At 50.3% G+C, this 22,543-nt stretch overlaps 2 protein-coding genes and 1 long non-coding RNA gene across 7 annotated transcripts in view; 1 reads left to right on the forward strand and 2 right to left on the reverse strand.

The window, feature by feature from the left end:
- The window catches only part of CDCA5 (cell division cycle associated 5), a 33,350-nt gene that overhangs the window by 511 nt on the left and 10,296 nt on the right, over positions 1 to 22,543 (forward strand). The window contains exons 1-3 of one of the 2 annotated variants that reach the window (XM_073351897.1): positions 7,009 to 7,147; positions 9,551 to 9,660; positions 22,102 to 22,164. In XM_073351897.1, coding sequence (XP_073207998.1) covers positions 7,078 to 7,147; positions 9,551 to 9,660; positions 22,102 to 22,164 — 243 coding nt within the window. In that variant the 5' untranslated portion in view covers positions 7,009 to 7,077. Of the gene's footprint in view, positions 1 to 7,008; positions 7,148 to 9,550; positions 9,661 to 22,101; positions 22,165 to 22,543 lie in introns of those variants that run through there. The other variant, XM_073351896.2, reaches the window with a different exon arrangement.
- On the reverse strand, positions 204 to 6,919 carry ZFPL1 (zinc finger protein like 1). Of its 3 annotated transcripts, none has more exons than XM_073351889.1 (8): positions 6,845 to 6,919; positions 6,449 to 6,571; positions 5,650 to 5,761; positions 4,993 to 5,186; positions 4,628 to 4,703; positions 3,983 to 4,168; positions 3,469 to 3,604; positions 204 to 3,234 (listed from the first exon to the last, which is right to left on the reverse strand). In XM_073351889.1, exons 2-8 carry the CDS (start codon positions 6,548 to 6,550, stop codon positions 3,045 to 3,047), a joined length of 996 nt encoding a protein of 331 aa, XP_073207990.1. In that variant the 5' UTR covers positions 6,551 to 6,571; positions 6,845 to 6,919; the 3' UTR covers positions 204 to 3,044. The 3 variants fall into 3 exon arrangements, with proteins under 3 accessions (XP_073207990.1, XP_073207989.1, XP_073207991.1); XM_073351888.1 differs by having other exon boundaries at positions 3,469 to 3,607; XM_073351890.1 differs by lacking the exon at positions 204 to 3,234 and adding an exon at positions 3,242 to 3,341 and having other exon boundaries at positions 3,469 to 3,607.
- The window catches only part of LOC144930718 (uncharacterized), a 50,210-nt gene continuing 47,124 nt past the window's right edge, over positions 19,458 to 22,543 (reverse strand). For both annotated transcript variants that reach the window (XR_013636036.1, XR_013636038.1), the window contains one exon: positions 19,458 to 19,687. This is a non-coding gene — a long non-coding RNA (uncharacterized LOC144930718). The remainder of the gene's footprint in view (positions 19,688 to 22,543) is intronic.

The raw sequence follows: 22,543 nt of genomic DNA on the forward strand, positions 1-22,543 counted from the left end.
CCTCTAGTGATGAACTTCACCCTCTTCGTGGGCCGCTTCTGCCTGGACTACCTGACTATTGAATACAGGGAGGAGATTTACTGAACCCCATCCTGGCCTTGTCCAAAGCAGCCCTGGAGAGAGACGCACACGCAGCATTCATCCCCAGATCTGTCGGAACTGGGAAACGGGGAGGAAAGGGGGCAGTAACACACTGCTCAGGCTGTAGCCAAAATCAAGTTTAATAACAATACAGGATATTGCTGTAGTGTTAGCGATGGTGTCATTCATTAGTCATGTCACCTTCCTGGGAGGTGAGAGCAAGGCAGTCATTACAGCCAGGATCTTTCCCCCAACATGCCCAATGGGCACTCAACAACTCAGGTGGCCAACCCTCAGTGGGAGCATTTGATGGCTACAGGGCTCATCCCGTTCCACTGCAGTGGCCCATCACAACCCCTACCCCAACACCCCCCTGACCATAGGGTCATGCCAAAGGGCATGGGCCCAATCCAACCCTCTGGCTCATGCTGGAACTAACCCAAGGGAGGGGAAGAGGTTCTGATTCCACCCCCTCCATCCCCCACCACAAACAGCCCCCATCCTTTGGTGGAAGCCCACAGGACTTATGTTCATAGCTCTCCTTTCCACTGGCAGTGGCTTGTGAGGAAGGTGATATTTTTCCTCTACTCCTTCCAGCCTAAGTCCCATGCCACCTCCCCTACCCCAGGGCTAGCAGAGCCATCAGCAGAAAAGGGTGGGAGCTGAGGAGGTTGCAAAACAGATCCTGACTCAGGCCCAGTCAAAGATCTGGACTCAGAAAAGCAGGGGGATTGGAGGCAATGGTCAGTTTTTGGGCAGAGGGGGTGTGTGGCGTGTGCTGTCTTTGGTCACTGAGGCCACCCCATGCATTTCACACCCTACAGGAAGAACTGTCTCCTATCAACCAATTCAATAAATAGAAGGAAAGCAACCGTATTCAAAGCATGAAACCCCATCCCCACCAGAGCTCTGAAAATCCACAAGCCAGGAAGTCTCTTCCCCTCCCCTCCCCTCCATCTTTAAACTCCAGTGCTGACCAGCATGTCCCATCCCCTCCCTAAACTCCAGAACAGGTCAATACTTCACACACACGTGCCCCTTTCCAGTAGGGGACAGCCCAAAGGACCCATAGCAACAGCTCTGTACAGAGACGGGAGGGACCAGCTTTGGAATTACACACACCCGCCCTCATGGAAAGCAGAGGGACACCAACCCCACCCCGTTCTCATTAGTAAAATAATCACACCCAAGAGGACCAGCCAACTCCTTCCCTTTCCCCTGGTATTATGAGATGGGAAGTGAAGGCTCCCCTCAACGGAGATGATGTTAGGGGAAGGGGTTAACGACATCTCATCCCTACAAATAATGCTGGACGTAGGGGGTGGATCTCAGTATTTGCCCTTTGAATTCTAGCAAAGTTAAGGCCCAGGTAGTTACTGATGTGAAAAATTAGAATTGGTGAAAGTAAGTTATATCTCCCACACCCCCCAATATAGCTCAGTAGGAGGGGAGGGTAAATGAGGATGCGACAAGGGGCTGGTTCCTGTCATTTGGTTCAATGAGCTGCATTTGCAAAACTAAAACGTGTGTGTGTGTGTGTGTGGCAGGGAGAGGGTTGGGATCCAGTGTCCATAACATTTGAACCCCCAAAGGATGTGTGGGAGAAGGGGGATGATGGAAGATTATGTACCACTCCCATTCACAGCAAAGCAGAAGGGTAGTTTTATGTGGGGTCTGTGGGTGGGGCTGAAATCCTGCCCCATCCCCAGGCAGGAAAGGAGATTTATGTTGGAACAGGCCTCCCCCAAAAAGTCCCAGCAGCTGGCTGTGTCAAACAGATCCTCTGTCTCCCATCTAGTTGAGACCAGGAAAATAATGACACCTCCCTCTTCAGGGCAAAGGGGTTTTGGAGACAAGGGTGAATAAAGCACAAGGTGGCTTAACATAGCAGATGGGCTTAGAATCAGAGAGCTCTGCAGCGCTTTGAGGATACAGGAATGGGTCCATCAAATATGGGATGGGTTTTACAAGGCACCTCTGAGGAAGCAGAGTCTGCCCAGGGTTGGAGAATGGGAAAGGGGAACAAAAGAGCCCTGAACCCTTTCAAACACCTGCATTCAAACAACTGTATTCTCACCCACTGAGACAATCTGGGCTGGCAAGTTCCAAGTGACAGACAGTTGAGAGGCTCCTAGGGGAAGGGCATTGAAGCCCAAGGTTTAAGGAGCCAGATGCCAGTTTCAGGGGGGCAGGGCTGTAATGCCAAGGAGGTCACGCTTCCAAGAAGGTGTGGGACATTTGCCCTTCAGTGCTGCTAACATCAGCTCTTCTGCAGGCAGGAATGGAAATGCCCAATTTCCCTGCACACACCCCACCAGCAGCATTGCTAGTTACAGAGTGGGGAAACTGAGGCATGGGGCAGGGAAGTGACTCACCTGAGATTGCGCAACGGGGTCAGCAGCAGTGGGAACAGAACTCAGGAATTCTGGCTCCCAATTTCCCTGCTCTGACCAATAAATCCTTGTGGGCTGGCAATGGAACCCAGGAGTCCAGGCTTCCATTCCTGTGCTGTCTCTCACTTGCCCCAGTCCTTGGACACTCGTACTAGCAGCACAAGCCCTCCCCGATCACCAGTGCTTGACGCTTTCCTCTTTCCTGGCCCATTCCAAAGCTGAACAGCTATAGTGGCTGATTCTCAGCTGGAGCACTCAGCGACTAGAGAGCTCATTCCAGCCCACCTCGGGGGGCCCAATCCGTAGCTGTACAAGTCTCCCCTTTCCTCCCAATCCTGCTCTGCCCACCCCACCTAGAGAGATGAGTCTCATTTTTAAAAGAGGCCAAAGTCACTTCACACCCCCCTCACCAGTTTCATGTTTTGACTCTCAGCTGAGCTGACCCAGCAGTGTCCTGGCTGGAGGCTTCCCCTTGTACTCCCCCCGGAGCCCCACTTGCAGCTGCCAGTCCCCAGCATCCCTGCCTTGGCAGGCCAGTCTTGGTGCCCAGGGAGGAGCCACCAGCTTGGTTCATTCCTGGCCCACCCGGATGTGGGGGTTGAACATGGGGTCCAGGTTGGGGTCATTGTCGGCCGAGGCCCGGCCCAGCTTTGACATGATGATGATCAGGGTTAGGAAGCCGATGCCGCCAATCAGGAGGATGATGACAAACCGCTGCATCAGGGATCTTGGCTGCCGCTTCTTGGACCCAGAGCGATTCCTGCCAGGGGACTTGTTATTAGCATGACAGTAGCAGTGCCCAGAGGCCCAAAGCGACATCAGGGGCACATCAGGGCATGTGCATCATTAGCAGTATTATGGTAGCGCCTAAAGACCGCAAATAAGATCGGGGGCACATTAGCAGTATTACGGTAATAGCTACAGGTGCCAACCGAGATTGCGACCCTATCATGGAGTGCACTGGTTTCCTCCCACCCCACCACTGATCACTTACTTCAGAAGCTGTGCGAACCAACTGAGTGTTGGCCGCCGGCGGTACTTGTCCTCATCACAGTCGATTTGGGTGCTGGATGCTCTGCCACTGCCACCCCCACCCTCCCGGGTGTCATAGACCTTCCGTGGTGTAGAGGCTGCTGGGGAGATGGGGAGTGTAGGAGCTTAGCAGAGAGCCATTGGCACCAGGAAAGGAGAAAGTGGTGGTGGGGGGGTACAGACACCCCCCTAACCTTATTGTCCCCCTTTCTGCCACAGCTAGGCAATCCATACACCTGTTCTTCCCCAGCCCTGTTGGCTGTGGTTGACCCAGACTCCTTTGTCCCTGAGTTATCTTGTCCTCTAAGTGGGCTCCTGATCCAGACAGGAGTGAATGGAAACAGCCTAAGGGACATGAGACACACAACCGCTACCCCACTCAGAAGGTAGCCACTGGGTCCTCACTTCTTCGGGGCTATGTTCCACTGATTCGTAATCCCCCCACCGCCGCAGGAGATGACAACAATGCTGCTCACCTGCATTGATGGTGATGGTCTCATTACTAGCATTCCCCATGTCGATGACTGAATGCTCCTCCTTCACGCCCCCATTGTTCACGCCCTGCTGCTGCTGTGGGGAAGAGAGGCCGGGCGGAGCACTGTAGGAATAGGCCGACATGGCACTTTGCTGGATGGTCTCCTCTGAGCTGGGGTCTGCCGTTGCTGCCAAGAAAGGAGGTAACAAAATGAATCCTGTGTGGAATGGGGCAGCCTAAGACAGCTGGCTTCCATCTACAAAGCCGGGACAGCAAACTGTGACCCACTTGCTCCATGGATCTCTGTGTCAGGGGCCCAACTAGAAGTGATGCCCTAGAACTGAAAAGTCTCATATCCCATTCCTTGATCCCTAAAAGCCAGCCAGTCTTCCCCTCCCATCACCTTAGAAGAGAGAGCAGATGAAATTGGACCCCTTGGTCTCATCCCAGGCAGCAGGGAGGTGGGGATTCTGGGCTACACGTGACCACTGGTCTGATCCAGTGTGGAAGGAGGGGATAGCAGACTAGGTGGGCCCCTAGGTCTGATCTAGTGTGGTGAGGGTGGGGGAGGTGGATACTGGGCTAGATGGGCCCTGTGCAGGCATCAGTGGAGCCATTCCCATGCCCATAGCCTGGCAGCACTTACCAGAGAAGCTAGACCAGTCAGTGTAATCTGTGGTATCAGGCGACTCTGTCTCTTGTATGGTATCAGCCTCATCAATCTGAAGAGAACAGAAGAAAACTGCGTCAGACCTTAGACACCAAAGCAAACTCTGCCCCATCAGCTCAGCCAATCCCAGATAGTGGTTGCTGCTCAAGCCGGAAGCTAGATCAAAGCTGGTGTCCCCTCTGCCGCATCCCCCAGAGGGGAAAGGCCCCTACTCTGTTTCCCATCTCCGGCTGGTACATTAACAGCAGTATCTGTCCAGCTTGGCTGTCCTCTTGGCTCCCATTTTGAAAACCCTCAGAGAGCCCCAAAACAAGAGGATAGTCTCATGGGTAATCTCTTACCAGTGGCAGCCCAAGCCCGGCCCGAGCCCAGTTCACAGTCGACAGTTTCTCTTGCAGCACTGAGGCCACCGGACTGACCAGGTTGGCTGGGGGGAAGATAGGACCCTTGCAGCTGGGACACTGGTAGCCAGCTGGGGCCGTGTTCTTTGGGAGCTGGTTTGCCATCTCGTTGAGACATGACCAGTGAAACAGATCTGCAAAGGTGAAGAGCATGGAATGTCTTTAAGTGAAGGGTCTAGATCAGTTACTCCCCTAGTCAGATCTACTTCACAAACATCTCCCCTTCCATTAGTCCCCAGGGGCAGCACAGCTGCTGGAAAGTAAGCTGGAGACCATTCTGCCATAGACATTGTATTCATCCACTCAGTTCTCATAATTGTAGGGGCTTTATTCCCACTTTCAGAGGCCAGCTGGCTCTTATGTGGGGTAAAGGGGTGGGGGAATCTGTGTGTAGAGATACCCAGTCTGATGAAGAAACTACAAAGACAGAATAAACAGGGTGCCATTTTGGCAATCATTTTTCTGACCCAAGTTTTATATTTGCTTTTAAAAAAAAGTAAATCAGGCTTTGGTGGCCAGGACTGTCACTTGCTAATGAAAAGAAAACCAAGCAAAGCTCTTGAAATGCTCCCAAAGCCATGGCTAAAAGTACCTCACCATAACACACAAGCCGGGCAGTATCTTTGGTGGACAGGAGGGTGTTGCAAAGACGACAGTTGGGGTTGTAATCACTGTCCTGAAGCCACTGGAGATAGGACTGAACAATGCACTGGAAGATACAGGAAGTTAGTGACAGAAAGCCCATGGTATGGGTGAGGTAGGATTGCAATTGGAGGGGCAGCACAAGAAAAGACTTTACATTTTAAGGCCTAAAGGGACCATTATGTTAGTTGAGTCTGAACTCCTGCCTAGTACAAATCACAGAATCTCACCCAGTGATTCCTGCATCAAGCCCATAACCTGTGTCTGAGCTGGAATATCTCTTGTAGAAAGATGTCCACTTATGACTTAAAGATTGCAACGGACAGAAAATTCATCATATCCCTAGGTATGAAGCATTTGTAGATGGGAACGTCCAATGAGGTCTATGCTAACAGGCCCCTGGACAGAATTGTGGAAGTATCAGAGGAAATATGAGGAAGGTGTCCATTGCTGGATATTAACAGGATGCGCCGTTCCAGGAGTCATGACACAGGATAGAGGAACACTGATAACCAAGAACTCAGGTTGGGGGCAGGGGAGAGGGTTGTTGAGCAAAGAGGACTTTCATATTTGATCCAGGTTGGCAGCAATTGAACCAGTGTCCAAGAGGGGAAAGCCCCGTATCCCATTCCCCATCCTCCTGAGCTAGCTGGTCCCCCCTCCCTGGGGCCACATTATAGCTGAAGCCCTAGAAACTCCCATTCCCCTGAGATGCCATTGCTCAGCAGCCAGACTGGAGCTGGAGTCCAGTTACCTTGGAATGGTTTGCGACGAGGCAGCTCTCACAGACATTCACTCGGTGCTCAAAACAGAAAAGGTTGGTGACTTTCCTTTTGGGGCATTTACACAGCCCCATGGTGCTTCACTGATGACACAGCTGGAGAGAAAGCGTACTGAGCAAAATCAAAGCCCAGATCGACCCCACTCCCGTCCCAGCGCTGGGACAGAACCCAGGAGTCCTGGGTCCCAATTCCCACCCCAACCACTAGACCCCACTCCCCTCTCGGCTCCAGGAGTCCTGTCTCCCAGTCCCCCCCGCCCCTGCTCTAACCGCCAGACCCCACTCCGCTCCCCAGTGCCAGGGAGGGAACCCAGGAGTCCTGGCTCCCAGCCCCGCTTTGCCCCTCCATAGGGTCCCCCTGACACTCACAGGCTCCTATTGAGGCTGAGTCCGCTGTTGCCACGTCTCTTCCGGGTAGGACGCAGCTTGATGACGTTACGACCTGAGAGACTCCCCGCAGCTCGGCGCTCTCAGGGAGAGATCGGGTTCGAAGGCTCGCGAGAAGTAGCTGCCGCGTCACTTCCACTGTAGCGGCGGGTGATTCGAACGGGGCTTGGTGGCGGGTTCCATCCCGCTCGGCGCGGAGCGGACAGGCCCACGGGATGGCGGGCGGGGGCCAGAGGCGGACCCGGTCCGCGGGCGCGGCCCCAGCGGGGAGCGGAGCCCGCGGGGGTGAGTGCGGCCCGGGGGTCACCCTGGGCGGGGAGGGGTCTGTGCCGGGGGCGGGGGTCTCTGGGGGCACTTGGGGGCTACGTGCGGGGTCTCTGGGGGCACTGAGTGCGCGGGGGGCGGGGTCTCTGGAGGTGCGGGGGGTACGAGGGGGCACGCTGGGGGTGGGTCTCTGGGGGGGGCGGTGGGTACGAGGGGGGTACGCTGGGGGTGGGTCTCTGGGGGGGGCGGTGGGTACGAGGGGGGTACGCTGGGGGTGGGTCTCTGGGGGGGCGGTGGGTACGAGGGGGGTACGCTGGGGGTGGGTCTCTGGGGGGGGCGGTGGGTACGAGGGGGGTACGCTGGGGGTGGGTCTCTGGGGGGGGCGGTGGGTACGAGGGGGGTACGCTGGGGGTGGGTCTCTGGGGGGGGCGGTGGGTACGAGGGGGGTACGCTGGGGGTGGGTCTCTGGGGGGGGCGGTGGGTACGAGGGGGGTGGGTCTCTGGGGGGGCGGTGGGTACGAGGGGGGTACGCTGGGGGTGGGTCTCTGGGGGGGGCGGTGGGTACGAGGGGGGTACGCTGGGGGTGGGTCTCTGGGGGGGGCGGTGGGTACGAGGGGGGTACGCTGGGGGTGGGTCTCTGGGGGGGCGGTGGGTACGAGGGGGGTACGCTGGGGGTGGGTCTCTGGGGGGGGCGGTGGGTACGAGGGGGGTACGCTGGGGGTGGGTCTCTGGGGGGGGCGGTGGGTACGAGGGGGGTACGCTGGGGGTGGGTCTCTGGGGGGGGCGGTGGGTACGAGGGGGGTACGCTGGGGGTGGGTCTCTGGGGGGGCGGTGGGTACGAGGGGGGTACGCTGGGGGTGGGTCTCTGGGGGGGGCGGTGGGTACGAGGGGGGTACGCTGGGGGTGGGTCTCTGGGGGGGGCGGTGGGTACGAGGGGGGTATGCTGGGGGTGGGTCTCTGGGGGGGGCGGTGGGTACGAGGGGGGTATGCTGGGGGTGGGTCTCTGGGGGGGCGGTGGGTACGAGGGGGGTGGGTCTCTGGGGGTGGGTCTCTGGGGGGGGCGGTGGGTACGAGGGGGGTACGCTGGGGGTGGGTCTCTGGGGGGGGCGGTGGGTACGAGGGGGGTACGCTGGGGGTGGGTCTCTGGGGGGGCGGTGGGTACGAGGGGGGTACGCTGGGGGTGGGTCTCTGGGGGGGGCGGTGGGTACGAGGGGGGTACGCTGGGGGTGGGGTCTGGGGCAGTAATTTCTCGAAAGGGGGATTCCAGGAGGAGCAGGATACAAGGAAGAATCATAGAATATCAGGGTTGGAAGGGACCTCAGGAGGTCATCTAGTCTAACTCCTTGCTCAAAGCAGGACCAATCCCCAACTAAATCATCCTAGCCAGGGCTTTGTCAAGCCGGGCCTTAAAAACCTCTAAGGAAGGAGATTCCATCACCTCCCTATGTAACCCATTCCAGTGCTTCACCACCCTCCTAGTGAAATAGTGTTTCCTAATATCCAACCTAGACCTTCCCCACTGCAACTTGAGACCATTACTCCTCGTTCTGTCATCTACCACCACTGAGAACAGCCAAGCTCTATCCTCTTTGGAACCCCCTTTCAGGTAGTTGAAGGCTGCTATCAAATCTCCCCTCATTCTTCTCTTCTGCAGATTAAACAAGCCCTATTCCCTCAGCCTCTCCTCTTAAGTCATGTGCCCCAGCCCCGTTGCCCTCTGCTGGGGACTCTCTAATTTGTCCACATCCTTTCTGTAGTGGGGGGCCCAAAACTGGACACAGTATTCCAGGTGTGGCCTCACCAGTGCCGAATAGAGGGGAATAATCACTTCCCTCTATCTGCTGGCAATGCTCCTACAAATGCAGCCCAATATGCCATTAGCCTGCTTGGCAACAAGGGTACACTGCTGACTCATATCCAGCTTCTTATTCACTGTAATCCCCAAGTCCTTTTTTGCAGAACTGCTGCTTAGCCAGTCGGTCCCCAGCCTGTAGCGGTGCCTGGGATTCCTCTCCATGGGAGCAGCGTGTGGAGGAACATTTGTTGGAGTACTGATGGGGGCTTGGGGAGCAGGGTATGAGGAGAAGGTGTTGCTCCCTGTGGATGCAGGATTTGTGGGCATGTTTCCTGAGGTTTGGGAGGGGGGTCCTCAGAGAATCAGGATGTGGGGAGGGGTCCCACTGGAGGAGCAGGGTGCATGGGAATGTCTCCCTCAGGTTGGAGAATTCCTTGGGGTAGGATGCAGGACTGGAGGGTATTTCACAGCTTCCTAGCATCTTACGCCTATGAAAAGGCAAACACCAAGAGATAGGAAAGTACTGAGAGGCAGTTAAATGTCCCCACATTGGTAGTTTGGATGAAGGGGCTTCCCCATGCGGTGGGAACAATCAACTTTCAAACTTTTCCTCTCTCCCTCACTTTCAGACACTGTCTCCCCTCCTCTGAGGCGCAGGTCCGAGAGGATTTCAGGGTCTCCTACCAGGCGTGGCCCCCAGAGGAAACCTTTGGTGGAGAAGAAGATGGTGGGGAGCCCAGTGAGTAGTAATGCATCCCTGTTAGTACCAAATGTTCCCAAATCCAGCTGTGGGAGGGTTTGGAGTAGGTTATACGAACCCTGAAAAGCTAGATTTTTCCATTCTGGAGAACTCAACAGGCTGTCAACCTTAAAAGTCATCCTGAGTTGTGCCCTCAGTCTAGAAGCATCCCCCACGCAGAAGTCCTTTGGTGCTCTGATATTATTTGCTCACCCAAGGCACTTTCCAGTCTGGACTGTTCCTTGCTTGTTTGGATTGTGAGCTCTGCAGGGCAGGTGTCTTACTCAAGTGGTTTGTTTGTACAGTGATGAATCTGCTCCTTATTATTGCAAAGCAAAGAGCTGCAAACTTGCTCTATGTGCAAAGGACAAGACATATCCTTGGCCATCTGAGGAAAAGGGATTTAACTGCAGCATCCCTTTTAAAAAAAAAAAATAATGGATTGGGCAGATGCGCAAAAAGTGCAGTGCTTGGCAGTATGAAGGCTGTCTAAAGTGTAAGCTCTTTGCACGCTATTGCCACTTCATAAATAATGCACCTGGATGTGGGTTTAATTGTTGGCACTTTAGAAACCACGTATAATAGTCATGACTAACTAGAAGCTTCTCCCGTCTGAAAGCCACTCAGTGGCCTGTGTGCGTCAATTGGGTTTCTTAGTTCACAAATACTTATATTGTTTAATTGACTTACTCGTTGGCAGCCTTGACAGAGAATGGAACGGGCTGCAGATGCTGAACTCTTCTTCACTAGAGAAGAGTTGGGGTGGGCAGGCACTGCCCTTGTTGTACTTGGGCTGTGGATAGGCAGAGGCAAAGATTTTAAGCCCATCACCCAGCAGGGTCCATTCCGATCAGCTAGGCTCACCTGCATACCACAGGCTAGAGAGCCTCACTCATTGTTGCATCAAGCCCATTACTTCTGTTTGAGCTCCACCATGTCTTTTAAAAAGACAGCTAGTCTTGAGTTAGATGTCAAGTAATGGAAAATCCATCATGCCCCTTGGTAAAACTATTTCAGTGGCACTGGTAATAGCCATTAGGAACTATCTGCATGCACTCCAACTTCATTAACTGTGTTGGGTGCAGGTGTATTGAATGGTGGAGGAATAAGTTGGAAGAGTTGTGATGTGATCTGGGGGGCTGTGGCATTGTTCTTGCCCCTAGGCCACACTGTTGCTATGTGGTTCCTACATGCCTCCCTGTGCACTTTGTTTTAGTGGAATGGACATAGTGGTCATGCATTGAAATATTTGGATGATGGAGTTGTTAACAAGTGCTGAAAGAAATCTCAGACGTGGTTTGTGTCCAAAGAACTTTACCTTCATAACAGTTGTGACAACTGAGCACTCCCGAGCAGTGACGAATTATCTCACCAAGATTTCCGGTTTCAAAGTGAAATCCATCAATAACCCCTTTTACTTCACTATCACGGTTTACTGTTTGTTCAAGTGCCATGTCTGTTCAGACTCTGCTGAATTTATTTTTTAGACTGAGCCACAGCATGATTTCTTTGCACAAACTGCTCATGAACTTTGGGGGCATAATCTGGCAGAAGGTTTATGTCACTGACGTACACAGCTATCCAGAAGGAATAATTGGTCCAGTCAAAGGCAAAAAATAATGGTAACATATCTACAGCCACCGTGAGATGCAGGTCCCTGTTGCTGTCACGTTCTGCTCTAATGAAACGCATTAGGATGTCGGCCTAGAATTGGGGTTCTCAAACTGGGGGTCATGACCGCTAAGGGGGTCGCAAGGTGTCATCCTCCACCCCCAAACCCCATTTTGCCTCTAGCATTTATAAGCATGGCTTGCTTTGTGACAGGGGTCACCAATACAAAAAATTGAGAACCATGGATCTAAGGTAGGAAAACCAGAATGCTGGGACCGGTGCTGGAATGGCGAGACTAGCCAGGTTATGAAAACCAGAGGACCTACTCAAAGGGAGTTAATGCAGGCGCTATGCTTCCTGTTGAAGATCAAGTTGCTAAAGACCTCTGTCTGTCATCCACAAATGGACAGACTAGTTGAGAGATTCAACAAAACCCTGAAGGCAGTGCTGAAAAGATTTGTGTCCTTTGATCGCAAGCGTTGAGGATCAGCTACTCTCTCCTTTTTGGCCCACAATAAGGGAGTTGCTGCAAGTTTCCATCAAGTTCTCTCCCTTCAAACTGTTATTTAGCAACAGCCTCAAGGGATAATGGCTCTCCTGTATGAGGGCTGGGAGGAGCAGGAACTGAGAGCATCCAATGTGGCCCAGGATGTTCTCCAGTTCAGGAAGCTCCTCCAATTCCATTTGCTCACTAAAACCGTTGGGGTCCCAGCAAACACAAGAACGGGGTGCATGCCTCTAGATCTTCCAGTCCAGTGATAGTGTAGTTACTACTCCCTAGCACGGAACCCAAGTGACTAGCCAGATGACAAGAGCCTTTTGAAGTGGATCATCAGCTTGGGCCTGTAGACTGTGAGGTCCACCTGCTTGGGAGGTGGAAAGAAACCAGGGTCTACAATTTGAACCTGCTGAAGCCTTGGAAAACCAGGGAAGGGATGCTGACCACTCCTTACCCACCAGAAGCTGAACTGGGATTTCGGGCATCCATTCACCCAGAGCCAGCACACATGCAGAGAGAGGTGCTGAACTACCTGGACAAAGAGCTTAGGTTTTACTATTGCTGAGGCCTTTCCCAGTATATTCTCCCCTGCACCCGGCTAGCCCCAGCTGATACACCCTCTCAACAAGATGGTCCCAGGACAGCAGGATAGAGACCCCATACCCCAGAAGATGTGGGAGACAGTCTGGGAGCTACTGGAACATTTAGGGTCCGTCAGCTATATCAGTACCATAGATCTTTAAAAAAGGGTATTGGCAAATCGCCCTTGTCAGGGTTCCTTCCCCACTCTGAACTCTGGGGTACAGTTGTGGGGACCCGCTTATTTTTACCAGCTTCGGTTAAAAACAAAAGATGCACAAAACACAGAGGAACCCCCTCTAGCCTTAGTTTCAAAGTTACAACAAAACAGGAATAAACCTCCCTCCAGCAAAGGGAAAATTCACAAGTTGAGAAAACAAAGATAAACTAATACGCCTTGCCTGGCTGTATTTACAATTTCGGTAATGTGAGAGACTGGTTCAGAATGGTTTGGAGGACATGAATTGAAGAGCGAACGAACACAGAAACAAAGAACCCAAAACAAAGCCTTTCCCCATCCCCAGATTTGAAAGTATCTTTTGTCCCCGTTGGTTCCTTTGGTCCGGTGCCAACCAGGTTATTTGAGCTTTTTAACCCCTTACAGGTAAGGAGGAATTCTAGGCTACCCTTAGCTGTATGGTTATGACAGCCCTTCTCTTCCAAACTTCAAGAAAAAAGTCTTCTTGACTGACTCCCTTTGGGCTCTTCTACTTCTAGACAATGCCCTTTGGTTTAGAGTGGTAGCAGTGTTTCAGCATTTAATGAACAAGGTGTTCAGGCCTCATCAGCAGTACGATGCTGCATATTTGGACATTGTTATATATAGCAACAACTGGGCCTGCTTGCAACAAGTACAAGCCATCCTCCATTCCTTGGCTGAAGAAGGTCTCATAGTCAATCTGGCCAAATGCAAATTGGCAAATCAAAGTGTTACTTACCTGGGTAGTAATGTGGGATGAAGCCAATGTAGGCCACTAGTTAGCAAAGTGAAGGCAGTGTTGGCCTACTCAATTCCTTGAACAAAGAAAGCAGGTAAGAGACTTCCTTGGACTAGCTGGGTATTACAGGCAATTTGTCCCTTGTGCCGCCACCATTGCATTCCCTCTGACGGACCCCAATAAAAGGTGGTAATCCAAAGGAGGTCTGCTGGAACAGCACTTGTGATAATGCCTTTAACATGGCTGTGCAGGAAACAGTCCTCTTCCATCCAGATTTTTCAAACGGGTTGATTTTAGAGAAGTAGGCCTGGGTGCTGTGCTGTTAGAAGGGGTGAATGGTGAGGCGCACCTACTTCTATACTCATGTAGGAAGGTCTTTCACAGGGAAGAAGCCTATTCCATGGTTGAAAAGGAGGCACACGCAGTGAAGTGGGCATAGAATCTCTTAGGAATTATTTTTTGGGTAACTCTTTTCCCTCATTACGGCCCATACCTCCCACTAACCATGATGAAAGAGATGAACCTGCACCTTATGGGGTGGTAGTTTGCTCTCCCAACACTATACTTTTAGTATACAACATCATGCTGGAGCAAAACACAGAAACACGGTGTGGGAATTGGGCCCCTGAGGAGTGGGGTATGTAGTGGGGTAGGTTTGCACCCCAGCCAGGAAAGGATTAAAGAACTCCTCTGGGCACAGTCAGGCCCAACTTGGCCCACCTTTTAGGCCTGGATGACACCTTGAAAGGGAGAATCTAAGCCTAGTGCAAAATGGCACTCAGAGCTCCCTAGCCCTGCAGAGTGGGGGCGGGGGGGGGGAGAAGTTGATGCTTTCTGGGGGTACCCAAGGTTGTGAGGCACCTGACAAAGCCTTGTCTGTCCCTGTTGTGGGTCAGCTCCCCAACTCCACTGGCTGTGAGCAACACAAGCCCTCCCAGGCCCAGCTATCCATTTGCAGGCTAGCGATAGCATGCTCGAGCTCTCTGTCTCCCTGGACAGCTCCTGCACCCCTGGACATTCACAGTATTCGCAAACTTGCTGCTTCCAGAGGAACAGAACACCCCAGTTAATCTCTGATCAGCGCCCCACTTATCACACAGCACTTAGATATATTTATAGTGAAATCAAGTATATTTATTTAACAAAGCATAGTGGTGCAAGGAGTGGCAAGCAGAAGTATTGGAAACAGATGGCTACATATAGAATCATAACACACATTCTAGAGCCTAGACTTAATTAATAAGATACTCTCATGTCTGGTAGAGTATTGCTCACCCAAAATCCTTGCAGAGCTTTTCAGCCAGGCTGGCTGTGACCTCCTTTCCTGAGACAGCACGCTGCCTACTAGATGAAGGATGCAGTGTGTTCCTTTGCACCCTAAGATATCCCAGAACAATCCTTTGTCTTCATTCAAAAACAAGACATCCCCTTCAGTTTTCCTCTCTCGTAGATTTCATGGTTTTTCAATTTGTACTTGGCTCAGTATGCAAACAGCCATACCGTATGAGGCACATAATACACAAATAGCCAGACAGGGACAGAGGAGCATTTCTGAGGTATGTCACCTCCTGGTGACCTGCCTTAACTCCAAGACCTAAAAAGCATAATTTATAGTATAGATGCATAACTCCTTAAATATTATCCATACATACATTTCACACTAATTATGATGACAGTGGACTACTGGCTGTCACATGCCATCCTTCAGTGAACTATTATGCAGATATCTGGCTTAGGATCACACTAAAACCTTATGCACCCCCTGTACTCTCTGCCATTTGGCATCATGGGTCCTTGAGTCAATCATCCCCCCCTACATTGGTGCAGTAGGGTCAGCCACTGGCTAATCCACAGAACCCTCTTGCCTACACAGTGCATCCACCACTACACTTTCCTTGTCTTGAATATGTACAATTTCTATATCATAATTTTGAAGTGCTATATTCCAGCATAGCAGTCTGGAGTTGGTACCTGTTGTTCTGTGAAGCCATACCAATGGGGAGTGGCCTGTTAGGACCCTGAACTTTCTGTTGAACAGGTACGGCCTTAGCTCCCTGACCACCCACACAATTGCACAACTTTCTCTTTCTATAACCGTGAAATTTTGTCCAGTGAGGGGGGGGCGTCAGTTTTTTTACTTAAGAAAGCAGTAGGATGCTTCTTATTGCCTTTGCTCACTTGCATCAATATAGTCCACAGGCCTGTATTGGATGCTTCTGTGCAGAATTCAAACATCTTGTCAAAGTTTAGACTAGCTTCTCTGACAGAGCTCTTTTCACTTTTATTAAAATCCTCCTGACAGGCTGTAATCCAAACCACCATGTCAGGCTGCGTTTTCTTGCAGAGGTCTATAATTACGTACACAAGGTCTCTGAAACCCTCCACAAACCCGAGGTAATAATTTGCCAAGACTATAAAACACTGAACTTGCTTTTTGGTTCAGGGCATGGGACAGTTAACAGTGGATTCCACTTTTAAGGGATCTGGCCCCCTCCAATCCAGTGACCTAGATAAGGGACTTTGGCTGCCCCTGTCTTACACTTTGATGCTGTAATTGTGAGACCTGCCTCTCTGAATTTCTTCAGCACAATTCCCAAGTGATTTTTATGATTGTGATACACTTTTAACCTGTTTATATGCCATTTGAGCTGCTACCTTTCTGTTGGGCCTTTGGACATTATAGGTAACATCATTAAACCCTTTCTACTACCTCTAAAGGCCCCTCCCATGAGTTTTGCATTTTGTACTTTTTTACAGGATCTAGCACCAGTATTAAATCTCCCACATGAAATCATTGATCGCAGGCATTGTAATCAGATCATTCTTTCTGAGCGGCCTAGCTTTTAAAAAGTGAGGTTTTGCTGCACTATCCCCATCATGGATTTTAAATCCTCCCCGAACCTCTGCACATATTCAGTCACCGGTTCCCCCTCTGCTTCAGTGCCACTTTCCCAGGAGTCTCTAATGAGATCCAGGGAACCTCTGACCATTCTATACAGCAGGTCAAATGGGCAAGCCCCAGGGACTCTGGGGGCACCTTCTGATATGCAAACAGATGAAGTAACACTATGTCCCTGTTTACTTACATTCTTAGCATAGATTTTAGGATCCAGTTGAACCTGTCAATTAATCCATTTGTTTCTGGGTGGTATTTTTCCCCACACATTCTGGGACATGAAATCTGATCCACAATCTGATGAGACCTCTTTTGGAAAGCCCACCTGCTGATTATGGAGAACTGTGCCTTAGCAACAGTTTCAGCTTCCACATTTGACAGAGCAACTGCTTCTGGATACCTGGTGACAAAATCCACCACCAATAATATAAATTTTCCCCCTCTGAGTTGGTCTGGGTACAGGCCTTATGATGATCATAGCAAGCCTGAAAAATGCTGCTTTGATTGCCAGTAAAGGATGCAAAGGAGCCTGGCAGAGACATAAGTCACAAGGCTTGCAGTATTCCTCTTCTTCATTTTGAATATGGGGCCAATAGACATTTTTCTTTAGCCTTTTATATGTCTTCTCCATTCCTAAGTGATCAGCAAAAGGGCAGTTTTGGGCTAAGAACTTTAACTCCACACAATGCTTTGTGGGAATGATTATTTGTAGGGCCCCAGCAGGACTTCTGTTTTCCCCAACCAAGGCTTCCCTTTAAATCCTTCCCTCTTCTGAAAACCACTTGCTGTGCTCTCTATCTGGGTCAATACTGAGGATGCTTCCCCAAAACATGTCTGCAGTTGGTTCTGCAGCAAACTCCATTTTGGCTCTTGCTTGTACTGATAGCTGCCTCAGGTAAGGGGGGGACGACTCCTCATTTCCCTCCCCTTTAGACACATTGCTGTGTTTTGCTGGTTAGGTGTCCCCCACCCCCCACAAGCATTTACCTTTGGGACAGAATACTAATAGCCTTGGCCAGTGATATCCTGTCATTTCCCACCAATACATTAGCCAGTAAATTCTTAAAAACTCCTACGTTCAAAATACCCCTTAAGCCTTCCCACTCTAATTCAATGGGAGCTAAAGACACCATGGTTCTAAACTGCCCCAAGGCCAGGAGTTTTACCTCTTTCCTGGGAGCATATCCACTTCCTTAATGATGTACCTCCTGAGTAGAGGAGGTATGTGATTATGTCTCTCCTCTCCAGCACATTTGGCCATTTACCTTGGCCTCCTTCATACACTCTTTATCTACCTCCAGAAGGTCAGACTGCACAAAATTTAACTAGAACCCCCTTTGGCATCACTGAAGGCTCTGAACTGAGGGTAGCTGCGTTAACTTGGATAGATCAGGCATTGTATTTGGACTCCCCATTGTTTGTGCCTGTGTTGTAGGGACCCACATCAGAGAAAATACTTTGGGCTGTTCCCTCAGGCTGGGATCTGATAATTAGGGACTTTCGTGTGCTTATTCCCCTCCCCTTCTTCATTCTTTCCAGGAACAAACAAGGGTCTCCCTTTTACCCCAGGCTTTTGTCCTTCCTTTTGGGCCTTGTGCCCTAGGAATGGTCTCGCTTGCAGGTATAAGTCAGCAGCACTGGCTGCCTCTTCCACAGTTGCTGGGGAAATTTCCCACACCTCTGCCCCCACTTAATCAGAGCAGACCGCAAAGAACCGCACCTGAGCAAGCCGATCTACCAACCGGTGATCATTTTCTCCCCTTTTACTTTTCATCCATTTTCTCCGATAATCTCCCATTTTATGACCATATTTCCTGTTATCCAGTTGTTAGGTTTCTACACTTTAGGTGATATATCTATGGGGTAAATTGAAAGCTTTCTAACATCAACCCCTTAAACCAATCATACAACATAGCATTATTTACATTCATATAATTAAACCAGTTGTTCTGAACACCACTGTGGGTCACACATGCAGCTCTCTGTGTTATGTGGGCGGCATCCACACTATATACTCCCTGTGTGGCCTGAGGATGTCACATGGGCTGCAGCTGTGTCTTCATTGGGCCGCAAGTGGCCCACATGCTGCAGGTTGAGAATGACTGGATTAAATATGTGTAAGGCTTTGCCAGTCAATTTGGGAGGTAAGAAGGCCAAGTCTGTTCAGCAGGGATTTTGTACATCCTGCCTATCCTTTCAAATGTGGTCATATTCTTCAATGGACTCTCTCCCACTGTGACTCAGGCAGTTTCCCCCAGCTGGGTGATCCCTAGGGAGGATTACTTGTGGGCTGAGGATTCTGTTTGTGTAATTCCAGCTTTTTAAACTTGTGGGGCCTTTCCTTCTCCCTTCCTTTAACTTCTGTGACCTGCTTTCGCTCCTCTGCTTTCCTCTTTTTTGGCTTTCTCTGCTGCTTCTAGTTTATGATCTCCCTCTTGGCCAGTTCTAACTGGAGGGCTGCCCCTCTGGGACCTGTGCCAGGCTGGTTTCCTAAGCCTGCACCTCCCACTCAACTTCACGTAATTTTGATGGATGAATCAGTTCTCCATGATGCTTATCATATTGCATGAACAGAGATTTTTATCCCCTCTACTATTTTCCCTAAAGCCTCCAAGCCATGATCTGTACAGTTTTTCCAAGTGTGATTTGGTATGTTTGGCATGTCTCTGGCTTACTTAACCTGTCCTTTATGTTCTATTTCCCTTACCCAAAATAAAGCAATGGAAAACAACACACCATAACCTTTTTCTTTACCTGTTTCTAAGCCTCTCACTTTTGACTCTCTCAGTGTATATATACTATCTGGTATGTCAATGCTTGGCGCATGATCCTTGGTTAATCAGCAAACAGGGTGTAGAGTGTGCTGTTTACACCATTAGGATGCTACGAGGGGGTTCCAGGGTTGTGAGGTACCTCACAACCACCTGCCCTTTGTGTGAGGAAGCCTTGTCTGTGCCTGCTGGGGATCACTACTCTACTGGCCATGGACAACACAAGCCCTCCCCTCTGGACCTCGCAGACCCTGCTGTTACTTTGCAGGCTAGCTATTGGCACACTCAAGCCCTCTGAGTGTCTCCCTGGAGTCACCAACTCCTGCTCCCCTGGACACTCGCAGTATTCACAGATTTGCTGCTTCCAAAGAAGCAGTATAGCCCGGCTTACCAAATCCTCCTGAGGATCCCCGCTCTGCTTAATACACAGCACTGAGATAGGTTTATAATGAGATCAAGTATAAGTTTATTTAACAAACTTGTAGCAAGTACAAGTATTGGAAACAAATGGTGACATATAAAATAAAATCATAACACACATTCCAGAGCCTAGACTTAATTAACAAGATACTGTCATGTCTGGTAGAGTATTGCTCACCCAAAATCCTTGCAGAGCTTTTCAGCCAGGCTGGCTGTGACCCTCCTTTCATAAGACAGCCTGCTGTCAGTCTGCCTGCTAGATCAGTGGTTCTCAACCAGGAGTCTGAGGGCCGTGAGCAGGTTTCAGGGGGGTCTGCCAAAATAAACCAGAGAGCAGGGCCGGCTTTAGACTTGCTGGGGCCAAGGGCAAAAAGCTGAAGCCTGAGCTCTGCCGAGGGCTGCAAGCCGAAGCCAGAACAACTTAACTTCACAGGGCCCCTGGGCAATTGGCCTGCTTGCTACCCCCTAACGCCAGCCCTGGCTTTTAATCTACTGGCTGTGCAGAAAAGCAGCTGTTGCGGCACAGGTGGGCTGTGGAATTTTTTTTAGCATGTTGGGGGGGGGCTCAGAAAGAAAAAGGTTGAGAACCCCGGTGCTAGATGAAGGGTTCAGTGTTTCTTTGCACCCTAAGGGTATGTCTACACTTGCAGAGGTTTTGCGCCGTCAGTTTCACCGGTGACAGGGAACCGGTGAAAGAAAAGTGCTGGTTTGTGTTCTCACTTAAACTTCCACGGGTGCCAGAGAGTGGTTACATTAGCAGCACTTCCATCACTGATGAGAGCAGCGCTTGAGGGAAGGTATCCCACAGTGCAGCTCTCTCCAGTTTGACGATGGGCCTTATGGGAAGGGGTGGGGGTCAATCGCAGGGCATCCTGGGTCCTTGCACAGCCTCCTCTCCCCAAACGCTGATCAGCTCGAGTAGCTCAGCATTGCTCCAAGCAGGGGTCGTTTGCTTTGTGGAGCAGGCATTTCACTTGGCCAGATAAGTGAGCACTTGCCAAGAAATCAGGAAGGGGAGTTTTAAAGTTCCCTGGGCTTTACAGAGGGAGGGGTGGATGTCTGTTTACCTGGTGTCAGAGCAGCAGAGCTGCTGGCCAGAGTGGTCACCTAGGCACTGTGGGATATGCTCCGGAGGCTAAAGCTCTGTAAACAGGAAGAACATGTCTTCACCTGCACATCACCGCAAAAGCATCACCAGTAAGAGCTGTACGCTTCTCGTGGAGGTGGTTTACTTTTTGCGGTGAAACTTCTGAGTTTTGCTGCAAAAAGTCATTGGCAAGTGTAGACGCTCCCATGGTTTTTGTGCAAAAAAGGGACTTTTTCTGCTTTAAATGGCAAGTGTAGACATGCCCTCCGATATCCCAGAAAAATCCTTTGTGTTTATTCATAAACAGGATATCCCCCTGCTCTCTGTTACACCATGCAGAGATTTTCTCTCTTGTAGGTTTCACAATCTTTCAATGTGTACTTGGCTCAGTATGCAAATAGGCAAACAGTATACAAATGGCTAGACAGGGAGATAGGTGGGTGTTATCTCCTACCTGAAAGGAACATTGCCAAGGTATATCACCTTCTGGTGACCTGCCTTAACTCCAAGACCTTCATAGCATAATTTTCAGTGTAGATACATAGCTTCTTCAAAATCTGTTCATACGTTTTGTAATGATTATGATGGCTAGTGGGCTACTGGCTTTCAGTAGAGACCTCATATGCCACCCTTTAGTGTGAATTATTATGCAGCTACCTAACCCAGGAAATCCCTGTAAAAAGCCTATACTCCTTTGCCCCATGCCCTTGGCCAGTTGGCATCAAGGAGTCCCTGGGTAGCAGACTGATTACCAGGAAAGCTGCTTAAGAGCTTCTGCCACCTGGACCCTAAGGAGAGGTAGAGGGACCATTTCAACTTTGTACCATTCCTTGCATATATACTCACACCCTTCCTTGGGAAGCTGGCGCAACAGTCCTGCTCTGTCTCTGGCATGCCAAAGAAGTCTGATGGTCCAGATCCCCTTTTACACGGTGTTCTGGCCTGTTACAGGGCCTGGGGGCTGTCATGAATATTCACACACATGCCCAGCCTCCCTTGTCCATATCTAACTTCTTCACCCTAATTATGTTGGGGTGTCCTTATCCTATAGATTAGTATAGTCATGGTTTCAACTAATTGTTAAATACATCAACTTATTGCCAAGGCCAGTCTGCAGTTAAGCATTTGCCAACATTTTATCCTAAAATATCCAAACCTAGTATCAGTTCAGTGTTCCTGTGATTACCTGGTATTCCGTTGTACGAACTCTCTGCTTTAAGCACACTATTCCCAGTTCCCCAAGCCTCAGGGTCACTGTCGGGCCATTTATCTATAACAAAGTTCATGGGACTCAAAGCCTTATTATGGTAACTGGGTAAGCTAATGTCTTACAGGATACAGGCCTGTACGTTCCTTGAATTACTGTTAAGTAAAATAAAATGCTAAAGCTAGCTCAATGGGCTACAGCTGTGGGTCGTCAAAGACGGTTGTGTTCCAGTCTGACCTTTCTTTCCTTGAGCACATCTGTCTCTTTTGACTTATGCTTGGACTGGAAGCTTTGGGGAGCAGGGGCCATCTTTTAGTTCTGTGTTTGTACATCACCTACCACAATGGGGTCCTGACCCAGGACCAGGTCCTAGGCTGTACTACAGTGCAAGAAACAAATAATAAGTCTTGTCTCTTTTATCCTATTTACGCAGCTTCCAGCTCCAGTGGTGAAGCGATTGATCATGGTGAAAAAGATCATGCCCCGAAAACAGCAGGTCTGTGAATCAAACCTTCCTGTAGCTGTTGTTTGTGTATGCATGCAAACTGAAATCTGTTTTGATTATACTCCCCAACTCCAAACCAGCCACAGACCAAGCATCGCTTTCCAGCCTGTAGGAGAAGTATAAGAATAAAGAATTAAAGTTAGGATGTTTGGTTAAGGATATATGTGTGTGAGTGTGTGTGTGTGTGTATATATATATAAAAAGAAAAGGAGTACTTGTGTCACCTTAGAGACTAACCAATTTATTTGAGCATAAGCTTTCGTGAGCTACAGCTCACTTCATCGGATGCATACCGTGGAAACTGCAGCAGACTTTATATACACACAGAGAATATGAACCAATACCTCCTCCCACCCCACTGTCCTGCTGG

Source organism: Lepidochelys kempii, chromosome 7, assembly GCF_965140285.1.
Source record: "Lepidochelys kempii isolate rLepKem1 chromosome 7, rLepKem1.hap1, whole genome shotgun sequence".
Classification (NCBI taxonomy): domain Eukaryota; kingdom Metazoa; phylum Chordata; order Testudines; family Cheloniidae; genus Lepidochelys; species Lepidochelys kempii.